Source organism: Opisthorchis viverrini, assembly GCF_000715545.1.
Source record: "Opisthorchis viverrini unplaced genomic scaffold opera_v5_489, whole genome shotgun sequence".
Classification (NCBI taxonomy): Eukaryota; Metazoa; Platyhelminthes; class Trematoda; order Opisthorchiida; family Opisthorchiidae; genus Opisthorchis; species Opisthorchis viverrini.
This window is the reverse complement of record NW_008752153.1, coordinates 241966-257089: the sequence shown is the minus strand read 5'-3', so window position 1 is coordinate 257089 and position 15124 is coordinate 241966. Positions and strand designations below refer to the sequence as shown.

Genomic DNA, 15124 nt, shown 5'->3' with positions numbered 1-15124 from the left:
TATATATATATATATATATATAATATGTTACACAAAACTGTGGAAATCTGTAACAGCTTCTATGCATTATGGCATCCTCACGGCATCGTTTAACTCGATCAGTGGACAACATACCCTTCAAATTACAAGTTTGATCGTGTAACTTTTTTGAAATCGCCTAGTTATCAAAGGTCAAAGACTAGATTAACGGATCATGAGAAAATGTTTTCGCCATAATCACTAAGACGAGCTTCTCTCACTAGGTACTCGTTGGAAGTAAAGGAATCGGTGGAGTGTGAATATAATCTACAGTGGTCTTCCTAAAACTGTCACGTACAAATAATGCGAAAAGGGAATTTCAGTACCGGAAACCATCAAGCTATCAGGGAATGGCATTTTAGCAGATAGCTTTGTCCAAGCAAAATAGCTTTGATTTGACATAAGCAACCCCCTATCATCAGGGTGACTTAACTGGAAGAATCCCTGAGTGTTTTGTGTTTGTACGTTTTTACGGAGCAGAAAACTGACCGCCGTTGTTGTTGTTCATATTATTTAGGTGCATTCATCACAAAAGTGAGGAGTGATTTCTAGCGAATACACACTCATCTGCAAACTAATTTGGTTCTTTCGAACCCAGCTGAATCTCTCGTTTATGATGTTCTCAGGCAACTGAATGTGCTGCACCAGGCCGCCTCATGTTTCAGTCGCTACGATATTTGAAATATCGCGATACATGTATATTTGTAATGTACTACTCATTTACCGGAAACAAGACAGACGTAATGGTGCCTGACTGATTAGAAACATACGTATTGTCCAGACGAATACGCATATAGAAAAGATATCTGGGAAGAGACACAATATTCCACCAAAATTTGATTGCCACACGACAACATAGAAGACAACAATAATAATAGTTTAGCTCTAACACCCTTTCTGTGTCTAACTGCCATGCCACAGGAAGGAAGCGTACGGGCTGGGATAATGCCAGGTGGCCCGAGCCCAGACAAGGGAAGTCGAGGGACAGAGGTCAGGTTCGAGCCACGGACCATCCCGTCAGTAAATTAGGGCTCTGACCATTGAACCATCTTGCCCCCCAACACAGAAGGGAGGCTCACAATGCCTCCAGAAGATCCCAAGCGGTCAAACGATCGAACCGATTGCATCTGTGAAGCACGATGCGAGGGTTGTGGAGACAGTGAGGAACTGCGCGTACAAATTAGCAAACACAAGAGACTTTCCTACCCTCAGAATTCCAGTCGACTCAACAGTCGTATTTTATGGCCTGGCTGAGAGCAACAAGATTCTGTTTAAGCAAACCAAAATACACCATGGACACCTAGTACAGTAAGGATAAACTGCCTAAAAACCCACATCTACCAAACAATATTTTTCACCTACATGTAGCGCAGACGGGACCGTTCAACACTAGAAAAAGGAGCACGAAAATTAAGTCCATGAGCTTCAACACAACCTACATAGGTAAACACAAAATAAGTTTTTCGGCATAATTTCTAGGTTGTTGACTATTTCGATTTTGTCACAGAATGACACGTGTTCGTTCGCCAACATGATTTCGACCACTTGTTTTCTGATAAATGTCGCTGAAAAACGTTGTTCTCAAAAACTAAAGGATTTGATTTGATACACGCAACGTTCAAAATCATTGTTTCAAATTTGTCAAGTTTGCTTAAATGACTTCGTTTTGGTAGGAGAAGTGCCTAAAACAAGAAGAGATGGTAACGAATGTCTAGTCAACATGGTCCAACGACGTGGCTACTTGGAGATATAAGTAGTTGATATTTAGCGAAATTGTTCACCACGGAAAAATTCTCCGGAGACCCCAGCTTTCCTACTAAAAAACGTGTATTATCTTCGGCTGGGAAAGATTGAGTGACACCAGAGATGAATTCTTGGCGTTTTGAAACTAGGTTAGAGTAGAGAATCAACTAAAGGGTCAAATAGGGGGACATGACGATGTTGCAAACCGGGAACAGTGTAGAGAATTCATTGCCACTGCACAAAATTTACATTTAAACGCGCGTGAAGTTTTCAAATTCCGAAACCATCTACAATTACTCCAAAAATTATCAGGCAGCTTTCAAGCATCCGTGGGGATACCTGACTGGGAATTCCTGAGATGTGGGCCAATCGATCAACACAACCGAGGAAGTCAACGTTCGATACGTCAAGCCAACCAATCACATCACCCCAGAGTGAACATGTTCGCCCGTTCAAACGTGAAATTTAGATGCGTGGAGTAGCGCTGATATGCTTGTCGAGCATGTCAGATGTGCGGGGGCCAAAACCCGGCACGACCATTGGATATCTACTGCTGATGAGCTCTAATAAGAACGAAACTCGAGTCCAGTGGTTTTCTTTTATGTGTAGACTCACCCGGAGGATTGCACCAGAACAGGAGGCCAACCGCTCAAACAAGAGTGAATTTAGCGTGGAAACTATCCACTGACCCGGACAGATCGCTAAATATGGCTCAACTTAGAACAATTTGTAGTAACGGCCACACCACCATCATTGAGAACAATACACCAGCACTAAATAATGTTAAACACGGTAAATGTCAGGAAACACATACAACCGATGATGTTTACGGCTGTGCGTGCGTTGAGGTACTGTCAGTACACCCAGACCTGGATAGGAGGACGAGTGAGTCCCCAAAAGATGAAGGTGCAGACCGTATGGTAGCGGTAGTCAGCGCAAAACCACAACTACAGAAGACCTTCAAGGAAAAAAGTTGCCATAACTATTCCAACCGTCCAACCTGGACAACCAGCAGACTGTGTCAGCTGGTTGGTGACCCTCACGGGATATGCAAGCCTCTGCATCACGAGCCTCTCTGTATGCGGAGTAGAATACCAGCAGATGATTTGCAGAACTGTGATGATGTTTTCTATCTGTGCGGACGTGCAGTTGCATATGAGGTCGGCAGATAGTCCGGAAAAACCTGTGAAGATCACGAAGTAACGCGTCAGGAAGCATAATACGAATATGTTTTGTCTACGTATTCCTGGAGTTCAACCAGAAGGGTGACCCTCATTCATTCCACTAATTTTGGGAATTTCGGTATATTGTGGAAGATCACTATCAGTGTTTGTCTTAATTTGCCAGAACTCCGAAAAACTCGTTATATGAGTGGCTTCCCCCCTGTTCCTCCGGTGTGGTGACCGAGTAAATTAACTGAGCACCAAAGGGAACACAAACGGAAATAAAACCTGGTGAGTGGCCTCACATCGAGGGATTGTAAACAACGTCGCAGACGACGGAACGTTGGAGTGGATCCTTCGAATGGGTGACCGTCTTTGTAAGAATTACTGCTGAGAAAAAATGTAACGCCGTGTGATTTGTCTATTCGTCGACCGCTGCAATTTTTATCCAAATTATTTCGTTTCAAGATGTTTGATGCGGATCCAGCCGATAAGCCCGATTATGACGAACACGGATATGAATCTCCAGGCTCTCCCTATACAATTTCACAGAGCAAACAATCACAAAATGTGATTCCAGTAAAGTGGCTAGGCCAAGAACAAGGTAATTAAAGGTAGTGTTGACCACAAAGATTGTAGTTCCGTCTGTCTAGAAGTTTAACTATACTAGAGACACTGAGTCTAGTAGTCGGGGCATATCAAAAAGAAAAAAGAACGTCCCAAACTATTTTCGTTATGTCGGGCTTGCATTTCCATTTTCAGAGTAAATTTCCCAGAATTAAGTCACAAACGATTTGACACTGGACGACTCGAAAGTTTTACCGCTGTTTCGCAGCAAACTGTCTTTTTAATATACTAAATAGCCCCGAAGCAACAACCGATACGATAATAGGGTAAATTTTATTTGAAGAACCATAATTCTAATCGGAAAAATGGTAGATACCTCACCCAAATCGAGTTGTCCCGCCAACAATCATGAAGTAGGTCATTTTAAATTATTTTTGACTGTGGGTTCGAACGTGTGCCGTATATTCAGGTAGTATGGTTTGGCTAGGTAAAAACGACAGAAGCCGGTAGGATGTCTCAGAAGAATTTAGAGGAAGAAAGATGTAGTTTTTACCGCTTCATCTTCGTTTAACCAGTGTGAAGGTAGTTATTGATGAGGAGACCTAAAATAAATGCCACAAAGCAGGTAGATGTGACCGAAGCATACGAAACTTAAACCACTGTCATAGGGCAGGTAACTGGTGAAAATAAACAATAGTCACATCAGAGTGTGAGATGTATTGGCACTTCGGTCAGGGTTGAATAGCTACTTCCATGATGTTATGTACGAACAATAGATGAAGAGTGCAGGTAATCTTAAAAAAGCTGTTCAGGCACGAACACTTGACTGCTACCCTCCAGTTAGGGCTACATGATACGTTCAGTATGACTCATAGAGTTCATCTGAAATGAAAATTGCTCGCTGATATTCCGCTTTCAACGTCACCACTAGTCCTCAACTTCCGAGGCGCGGTTAGGTCAGAAGTTTGTCGTAATGTGTTTAAAACAAATGCATTAGTTACCGCATGTTATGAACAGCTTTCGCATCAATCAAAGCAATGAACCTTTTCGATTCACGGAGTCGCTTTCGAAGCGTCGTCTCGTCTAGGATTGCATGGTTAAATATTTTATTCCGTAAGTTTCCGACTGTCTGGAAACCGGCTGAGCATAACAAAGGCATGAGTCCGATCGACCTAAAACATTCCACTAAATGGTAGTCAATTATCTACGCATTGGTCAACAACACACACTCGGTTTCGCTATTGAGTGAAATCCACATTCACTAAAGATGTTCTGCTAGGATGGCATTCACCAGGAACCAGCTGATTTGGAACGATACCACTCTTATCAATAGCACGTTTTATGTGACGTGATGGTACATTCGCACGCTTCGTCAGGCTCATCGCCGTCCTTGGTGAAGCAACTTGAAACATGAAATGCGCCCTGGCGAAATTTTCAGTGAACCGAAAAATATTAAAGGATGCCTTCAATTAGCAAAACACCTAGGGAGCAGCAGAAAATGTCCAATTAAGAGCAATTACTGCCAAACAAGAATTTTTTTTATCAATATCCGAAGTAGCCACATGGTTTAACCACGGTTAAGTGGGGGATATCAAGTTCCATCTGAAACCATTGAAGTAAAACTGCGGGAGACCAAGGCAGTAAAGTGGAAAAGTACCATTACTGTCTGGACAGTTGACAGATTTGACACATTGCGCTCTAAAACCAAACCACTGCGGTTGTTTCGCTACCAACTGAACGCTTAGTCAGTAAAATTCAAGGAACGATTCGTTTACCTTTCAAAATAGCGGGTGGCTATACAGATGAGCTGTGTAACAAAGTTTCTTTGCCTAGAGAGCCGACTGGGATACCATTACGTGATTCGTATAACATGAGCAGAAGGCGTATCTAATCTGCTTGGCCGAGTACATTACTCGCAAAAAAACTTAAAGGCCGTTTACCATTGGCATCTAAATGGAAGTTGATTCCAAGTTTCTACAGGAAGTGCAACATAAATCTGGTTGTTGACTAGCTTAGTAAGGGTAAGTTGCAACCCGAAACGCTAGACAACTTGTACTTCCAAAACATGGGCCGCAAGGTGTACAAAAGCATTTCTTTTACAGTGTCATCCCGCGTCATGCTGCCTACCTGATTAGGATACGACAGACATTGTGTAAACACCACTTAGCTATCTGCTATACTGAGCATGAGGAGCAAACTTAGTCACCCCAAGAGCAGTGGTATGAGCTAAACTTAAACAGCACCGTTGCATAATTGAGTCAGTGGATCTTTGGAGGACCAGTAAGATACGCACCGACTTGAATGTTGCTGTTCAAGGGCCTCATGTTTCCAAGTTGTCTTCCGTGAAAAAGTGCGTAGCCGTCGACTTAATAAGTATGACATACGTAAAGTCAATACACTCAGTGCCTTTCGACTCGTTTTAGTTTTGAAACTTGCAAAGAAGATCGAGTAATACGGTTTCCACCCTCGATACTGTTGGCAACTGAGCTTTGAGATACACCGTATCCGAGTGGTACCTATCTGTGGTGAGATATTACGTCACAGAGCGCTGTCGAACAGTTGGATGAGAAATGTAGTTGGAACAGTAGACCAGATTATACGGTGGATATGCTCCGGTCAGCTACAAGACTGGTAATTTAAAGGTATAGGCTGTTCGGTGTTGCAGGGAACTCTCAGTGATGCTGTCACATAAACAGCCAGGTCTGTTCGTTTGCACACCATTGATGAATGTCCTGTGGGTACTTTCGTGACGAACACTGTATATCAACGGAACGAAACTTTCGTTTTAGTCGGTGGGAGATCCACTTGTGACAAGCGCGTTCAGAGGGATGTTGGATCCGCAGGCCACCAGTCGACTATGAGTTGTGTGACCTTGTACTTGTGGCTCAGTAGGAGCTAACTGTGTAGCAAAGGTATACCTCACCCCAAGCTAGTTGGGTGGATGTTTGAACTTAGCATGTTGCCTCGGTTAGTGGAGCACCTTATTTGTTCAACTCCTGTGAGGAATCTATTGGGTGTTCAAGCAGTATAACTGACACTGTTCGTTCAACCTTAGGAAAACCATCTCAAAAAGACAACCCGGAGATGATTCGTTGATATCTCTTTACAATCAACCTCTCCTGCGGAAAGTGAAATGACCGATCCGGGAGGGTACTATGTGCTGAAGGGGAATGCAGTACTTACTGATCGCCACGATAGTCTAACCAACTGATTTAATGTGTACGAGCTGGGCAGATTATAAACTTGCCTTGTAATAGCTCACTTAACGGACAATCATAAGGCACCTCTCGTCAACCAACTGCCTCCAACAACACAAGAGTTTAAAAAACCATCGGATCCAAGGCTGTGAAATCCCAAGAATAAACAGGCCAACAGACTCACATTCCAACTATTCTCATTATGATAAAGAAAAGTATTCGCCCAAAAAACTGTCCTGCTACAGGCTGTACGTAGTACCTAATGACAGAGTGAAGATGGCCGATCCTAAGGAATGTGGGAATCCGATGAACGTTCAAGCAAAGCGTTACCAGGCAGCCACCTATACAACCTGAGTTACCAACTTGACCCTCAACAGTATATCTTACTATACCATCCAGGGCATGGAAAGAAACGTCATAAATGGACACTGACAAATGGGTAACCAGTCAAATCTGCTTGAAGAAGTTGCCGGCCAATGCGACGAGGGTAGAAGGTATTCAGTTGAGATGGAAAACTGATAGGGCCTGGTGAGCCTGGACAGAAATTCGTTGTTTTTTGGTCACAGCTCGATCAAAGCTGGATTGTACTGTGCTGGGCAGACAACAAATGCGTAATAGTTGAGCATATACGTCGTGCACATCTTCGGAATCTAGGTCAACCATACTAACATAATCAACAGAAAACCAAATGAAATAGTAGGCTATGAGGGACGAGGCAGAATCTTCCAGCTTGTGAAGACACACCCGGTATAATGTGTTGTGGTTAGTACTGGCAAGAAGACTCCTTTACCGACAGGCACGCGTTCGTCTCGTCCAGTGGGAAAGATTTCGTTAGACATTTGACGTCCCTGGGAATTAAACAATATCCGTCAGCAGCTTACCGGAAAACGGAGGAATTGTGTTCAGGTTAGCTCCTGTGCCTGAAACTATGGAAAAAACATCAACACGCGAAATTAGAGCTTTTTGAGGGAGAGGAATATTGGTCGCGGTCGATGTTATTGTCAAGAAGAGTTTGGGGAAATTTCGACGGAAAAGAATGCGAGTCAGAGATATCAAAACCGTAAGGGAAAGGTCTCAGGACTCCCCAATCACACATCGAAAACCCGACGGTAAAAACCAGCAGAGGACCAATTGAGGAAGTGAAAAATACCCTTCATTCCACTCGTAGACTGAAACCAAACCCTGATAATAACGGTTAGTCATCCGGGTATCTATTATCGAGCCAGCAGACCGGCCAGTATCGAAGGTTAAACTGGAGATAGTAGAACCTACCCAGGTGAGGGTATGATCATAGGTTTTAAGGCTCCCGGCAAAGTCAGGATATTAACGTGGAGCTTGATATATGGAAACAATATGAGCTTCTTCAACGTGATCAAACGTGATTTACTCGTGTACAGACAAATGATTTGCCCTCAGTATTATGTCCTGCCTCTTCCTAGTACTTACTGGGAAGGATAACCGGGCAGTATCAGGACAGTGGACTAAAAACAGGCGAATAAACTTCTCTGAATTGTTTTCTTCTTAAAACTCTCGACCAGCGTATCAAGAAGATCAGCAGACCAACAGGAACGGATGTGGTAACTCCAAAACATAAACAATGGGTGACACGACACCAAACGCACTGGTAAAGTTGGTGTGCATACCACGGCAAAGTCGCAGTGAGTCGGTTGAAAAACTTACGTCTGAGACAACAGTTCCGGAAACCGCCTCTTCGGCTGACATGGACATCACTTTGGCCGATATTGAGGCAGCAGCCAAAGCGACCGCTGATACAGAGGCTTGAGTGACACTACTCGAATTTCCACTTTTTGCGGCAGCGGCGGCCTCAAAGGGTAAAGGCGAACCTCTTGGGGTTATGGCTCGACAAACACGGAGCTGAAGCCCGGCAAGGTCGAAGCCATTCATACTTGTTACGGCTGCGATGGCTTCCTCTTCCGAATGAAAATAAATATAACCAAAGCCGCGATGCCGTCCAGGACATTTCGGATCTGGATACAGTCTGAAGCAAACCAACAAAGTTGCAGCATAATACTGATGTCGATATAACTTTGTTTTAGATAGCGTGGTAGACGTGTGACGATGTTCTCAAAGGACTGAGGAACTTAAACCCAGTAAACATGAAGCTATTTTTGAAAATTCGCGCCCTTTGGGCACGAATTTTTCTTACTAATCTCGCACTTAGAAAAGACTCACTTCCAACGTATCGCGGGCGCTTTATAACTTGGCGACACAGCTAATCAATAATTGTATCAACTTGGACAAACATCATCTAAGGAATCAGAAAGACCTCCATCTCGTGAAAACGAAAATGAACTTGACCTGAAACCGTTCAATAACCAACCAAAATCGACCAACTAACGCAAACACAAAGCTACTCAGGACACGAACCAAAGGCAACGAAACACGTGGAAATTGTCAACGAAGTATCTGAAAAACCCGTGAACAGTACCGTGTGTCATAGAAATCCTGGTCCACTTCAGAAAAAAGGTACTACAGTGAGCTTAGCGGATACTTTAAAGGCTACTAATAAGAAGAGATGTGAGGCGGCTTCCCTAGGCTGGATACAGTACCACCCTGATTGGCCATAAACATTGGCTAACAAGCACTATTGAATCGTCAAACGATCACAATGCTCAAAACAAATTGTGCAGTGTGAGCTTAACGGAGCTTAGGCTGTATGCGCGGTCTGGTGAACTGTAAGCTAAAAAGGAATCAAGCTGTCGCATTTCTCGAGATGCCGATTTTTTCAACTTTATCAACAATAATTCTGTGACAGGCAAGCTACGGAAAAGAAGCTCTTGCCGCGCAAAGGGAGAGTCGAGCGAAATTGGAGAATCCTCAGATTCTTGATGACTGTAACTTGCTTTCGAACATTTAGTACACTTGAGCCGAGAAGATACTCAAATAATGGTCACAGGGAATTTGTGCTTAGTGGAGAACGTGATTAAATAAACATGAAGAGAATGCATCGACTATTATGTAACAGCCTTAAAATGCTACTTCGCGACATTAATCACCATGAGTTACCCTGCTTTCATTTTGTGAAAACATCATCGAGTCGGACCCAGATTGTTCTCTGCCAGGGACTGTAGGTAGAACAGGCTGTTCTATCATCCTTAAAAACAGCCGTCATGGGCCTTTGAACTTCATTCCCTCCATTATGTTAGGGGCATTGCGATCTGCCTCTTTACGACTGGGCTGTAGGCCTCATGATCAAGTCTTCCCACCAGGTTTTGTCCAGCCAAAAGCAACGAATCAGTGCGCAACTCGCGGTCACACTATAACTGCATGCGCATTGGGTCAAGCCGTTATTAGGCTAAAATCAAGGAGCGAACATGAAGTTCTCATAGTTAAATAACCTTCTGTACGCCCGGTCTTTCTGCTATGGTTGTTATGTTTGGAGTTGTAACCATAAATAATCTGAACCCAAGCGTACGCAAAGCCTATGAATCCCAGTAGGGATAAAACAACCATCTTTCCCTGTTTCTTTGATCGTGAACCTCAAAAGACTTCATCAAAAAGTTGTCAGTGTCTTGAAATATAACTAACATGAGCCCGCGGATTTCCGGTCAAATTTGCGAAGGAAGCCGACTGTCTTTGCTGCCTTAATCCATATATTTCAGAACCATATACAACGTTGTTTTGCTCTGCACATGAACCAAAGAAAAAACGTTCGTCTTCATTCTTTTACAAGGTCATGAACCCCCATTTCTACGTGAAACACTTTTGCACGCAACAAAAAAGGGGTCATCGGTTCGATGGCTCATACTTTCCCGATCGGCCTAGTAATACGGAGAAATCTCAGAGTAAACGTGTGGGCGAGTCTAGTGAGCGCACCCACTTGAATGAGATTAGAGGCAGAACAATCTCTAAACTCGCATACATGATTTAGCAAGGTGATGAGACTCGGAAACACCAGAAGTGAAGGTTCCTTCGCCAAAACCACACACGACGTGAGGAATCATTTTTCAAATGTTCATTGACGAAAGCGTGAATGAGCGCGAATGAATGACTTCCAAAAAAGCCTCCGGTGTACTGCTATTTACACTGCTTTAGAAATATTTTTTCACGGGTTATTAAAACCAACACGGCAGTTTGAAGCCACTTATGAAGATGGACGCCAAATTTTTATTGAAGGCGATGAAGAATCCCCTACATGAACGAAACAATTCAGATGATTTCAAAGCTTTGAAAAATGGGTCAGATACTCTCATTTGCATATTTATTTGGTTTTTAATCGAATCTAAATATCTCAAATATGGTCTTTATCAGCGTCCTTGTGAGTAGGGTGTTACGTCTAACAAGAAGTATGCTTTCGTCCATCACTAGAAGTCATCACTCACTTTGAAAATTTCAGCGATACATCAACGGTGTAAGAGTTCAAACAGGCAGATCTATCAGAAACCCAATAACAGCAAGAACGAATACCAAATGATTATCAGAGAAGTGATTCTGTTCCTGCACTTACACACATTCTTCGACCTTCCCGAAAGCTTCAAACACTGTTTGCATATCTGCTTCTGTCAGTTCCGGATGAACTGAAGCAACATACACTCGACATCGAGTATTCTCATCCGACCGTAGCTCGGTTTCTAGATTACCCGTCTGAGGAGCATTACTTGGTCGTCCAACCTAGTGAGGAATAAAAGGGTGAGAAAAGTGCAGTTAGTCAAGCACGAACTGTTGGAACAATAGGATCAAAGAGTCTACCAATACAGTCGAACATTATACAAGGTAAGTTGGCTTCGCAGATTACTCCGTTGGGTTGAGAGGGGTAACACTTAAGTAATTTTTATTAACATGATAAGTCTTGAAATAACTCATGCACAGTATTTATAGAAAAAAAACAACCACGAACCTCATCGACATGTTGGTGTGCAATACTTGATCTAACAGTTCCTAAAAGGTCACGGGAGCAGCGGAGCGGTTTCATACTGGCAGGAAGTTATCGACCACACATCGCACGCAATGGCAACTTTGATAAGAATCTGCACATATTGACATGCAGTACCATTTCCCTGACATGTGAGCTACCGGTGGCTGAACAGTCATATGATTAACATTTACCGGTGCACTATGAAGGGCCTTTACCAACATCCCATGAAGATGCACAGGATCCCTATCTACTCGATTGGCGAATTTCCGGCGGAAAACGAGACGAAGTTCATTCGGTGGTCTCCCTCGGTTTAACCCAGTTTTCAAATCCTGTGAAGGACACGCTAATGATGATACCATCCGGGAAGAAGCCTCTGTGCAGGGCTTCTAAGTTTTTAACACTCATCGACCAGGTGCCATATAACTCTCCCCTATTCAAAGCCTCATGTCCCATATAAGTACAAAAAATCAATGGCAGCAATACACCAGTAATACATACTGGCAGCTAAATGCCATAAAAGTTCCCAGTTGTATGGGGGCTGAGATAATGACAGGTAGCCCAAACCCAGACGGAACGATTAGGATCTCTAAGTAAACTCTTTGCTCAAAAGACTGATCGCATAGCAGCGACGGCTCGAGTAACCTATGTTTTAAGGGACCAATTGCGCCACCTGTTTCAAACAGCAATCTGCGCGATCAGAAAATTGTACTAGTCGGACGGCCATCCACCGAGAAACCTGGTGAATGAGACTGTGGGTGTTGAATGGCTATTCTCTATGATAACTCAACGAGTTACAGAGGTACCCAAATCGCAGCACCACGATAAGTTCCAGTTTTACCACGATGGTTTGCCTTACAATGTGTAGCAAGCTTCGTTCTAGAAGGCCGTTGGCGAATATTTATACTCAAAGAAAGCACTGGAATATGTCGTAGGCTATGCGCAATGATAGAAGTACTGCAGATTGGTTGTTCATCTGTTCACCTAGCTTGGTAATTGGATTGCGGATTTTCGAGAAAGTTCGGTGACAATCGGATTGCAGATTATCCAGAGAATGCATAGATGAAATCTCCGGTCTGACAGATTTATATCGGCATTTTGATGCCCATATGGATGTTCGTTTATCGCTCATTTAGACTCTGTTTTTCAACCAAGAAACGCATAAATGTGTACTGTCATCCCAGGATTAATCCTGCATTCATACCCTTCGGTGCACAGCAACTCCAATAAAAAATGCAATCTCTCGAGACCAGACAAAACCGTTCGGTATTATAAAGAGTTGGATGCATTAGAATTTGGCCCGGTACCACCCTTCCACCCATAATGTAACGATGCGTGATCTCCATACATCGTTTAATGACTGCAATAAAAAATCCTCCTTAGAAGAATATACTGGAGACTGATCGGTCAGTATGACATACTGGATCTTTCCCAGCGTAACCAGTGAAGTAGGTCGGATATATTTCGTGCTGATTGGACCGAGTAAGCAAACATAGACGCAGGGTATGAAGAATTCCAGTTGCCTACGATATGAAGCCATGCATTCCCCTGATGGCAAAGGACAAGAACACCTAGCTAGACAGGTTTTGTAGGGACGACTTGCATCAATCCAATCAGATGTGGCTGACCACTGAACTGGAAGAGTATGGGAAAGATTACGAAATGTCAGGGTGTTGTCGGTGCGACCCATCTACCAGGATACGGACCGCGTGATTGCCACTGTGCCTGGTTGGAGACGCTGCAAGAAATGGCTGCCAATCAATATCAACAGCGTTCTTGATGTCCGTTTCTAATCAGATTGCTCGAATGAGTGTCTGGAGGTGTAGCTACCTCGGAATGATTGTGGTACGATAGTACTAGGTCCCTTCCCCGTCCACCTTTATTCTTTTCCCCACAATAAGGCTTTCAAATAAGTCATGGTGGCACGGCAGCGAAGCATCAGTGTTGAACACTGATGTTATACTATCGACGATGATTACTCTAATCAACTTGATCAAAGTGCCCGGTTCATCATCAACAGTATAGTCTTCATCACTAACGTGGACTTCATACAAGTGACTACTTCAGTGACAATGAAGTAGTGACGCATGAATCCTGAAAATTGGAAATGAAGATAAGTGAAGTCATAATCTCTTCAAAACGTTAAGCAGCAACTATGTGCTACATGAATACGGCTACACGTACTGCAGAAAATCAAGCGAATGACTGACTACCACCTCAATGACTAGCTGCACCGAAACTGGACCGTACAATGTTGAACATAAATTGGCCATAACAAAAGCTCAAGGAAAAAAGTACGACAACCTTACAGGAGTACCTAGTTGAGTAAAACTCACAGTCAAACTAACTGATAGTCAGAAACCAGGTAACAAGAACTCATGTTAACGAGGATAAAACAATACAGATGCCAATTCCTATCTTTAACATGACTCCAGGAAATAAAATAATTGACCATCAAGTCTTTCTGATTGAGGGGTTGAAGGAAAATTTCGAGAAAAATTTCGTTCAATGGGTGTGTTTGGCCTGTAACCCAATTTAGTCACACTGGTCACCGAAGAAATGAAACAAAGATAGAAACCTTGTCGGCCTGTTCTGAATGATGATACTTCGTCTGGATGACTTCAAGCTGAGAGGAAAAGCTATTGCGTGGCCGCCTTTCGGAGCGGGTTCTCTCACAATGAGGTTGTCAGTTCAAAGTGCTGTTATAAAACAGACGTCTGTGGGGTAGTCATTTCTAAGGGGTTTAGTGCGTCGCTACAGCCACGAAGGTAAGGTGAAAAAAGTCAGTGACAATGCCAGTCATTGGAGCATACCTTCAGCTCGTGCAGTCAGAACCACATCACAAGACTGAAAGTTTGTTATTTTACAAATCCTAGGCACTAACGACTCATTAAACTGCATGGACCCGACTAGAGCTCGGTCACACACGGGTGCCATACAAAAGGCAACTGCTTTATTGATACTATCCCAAAAGGGTCAGTGCATGGAACACCATCAGATCCGATCGCATGACAAACAAACGTATATACCTTCAAGGTTCTCCCTGCCAACGTATGCCCATTCATTTGTTCCAATGCCAAAGAGGCTGCTTCGGGCACTTCAAACTCCACAAAAGCGAATCCTTTGTGCTTCTGAAGTGTAGCATCCCAGCTCAGTGCAACCGACTTGATTGGACCGAATGGGCCAAACGTCCTGCGTAGTTCGTCCTCCCCCACTTCAAAACTAATGGATCCAACGTAAATTCTGCTGAGAAGTATGAGCGCTTGATTTCGTTTCAGTGTATTCAGATCCTACAAAACGTACACGTGAACAGCAGAACGGAAAACACCCACCTGTTGATGTAACTGAGCAGCCTGTTTGTTCAGGGCATTTTGAATGCTTTGCTCCAGAGCATATTTCTTGGCCCGGTCTACAGCGAATTTCTGATCCTCATTCAGGGGCAAAAGAGTGAACGGTTGTGGGCGAGCATTTTTTCCGAAAACTATCGTATCAGAAGGTGCTGAAAGTGGGAAGGTGGTCAAGACAGGGAGGCCACCGATTGCCGAACGATCAAGGCTCACCAT

The 15124-nt window shown here is 43.4% G+C and overlaps 2 protein-coding genes across 2 annotated transcripts in view; one reads left to right on the top strand and one right to left on the bottom strand.

Moving 5' to 3' along the window:
• T265_11399 (hypothetical protein) overlaps positions 1 to 7310 on the top strand; it is a gene marked incomplete at both ends in the record, with an annotated part of 11042 nt that extends 3732 nt beyond the window's left edge. Inside the window, 2 exons of the mRNA XM_009178043.1 lie at positions 3393 to 3528; positions 7255 to 7310. Coding sequence (XP_009176307.1) covers positions 3393 to 3528; positions 7255 to 7310 — 192 coding nt within the window. The remainder of the gene's footprint in view (positions 1 to 3392; positions 3529 to 7254) is intronic.
• T265_11398 (hypothetical protein) overlaps positions 1 to 15124 on the bottom strand; it is a gene marked incomplete at both ends in the record, with an annotated part of 22368 nt that extends 7244 nt beyond the window's left edge. The window contains 4 exons of the mRNA XM_009178042.1: positions 8369 to 8687; positions 11157 to 11320; positions 14591 to 14851; positions 14894 to 15124. Coding sequence (XP_009176306.1) covers positions 8369 to 8687; positions 11157 to 11320; positions 14591 to 14851; positions 14894 to 15124 — 975 coding nt within the window. The remainder of the gene's footprint in view (positions 1 to 8368; positions 8688 to 11156; positions 11321 to 14590; positions 14852 to 14893) is intronic.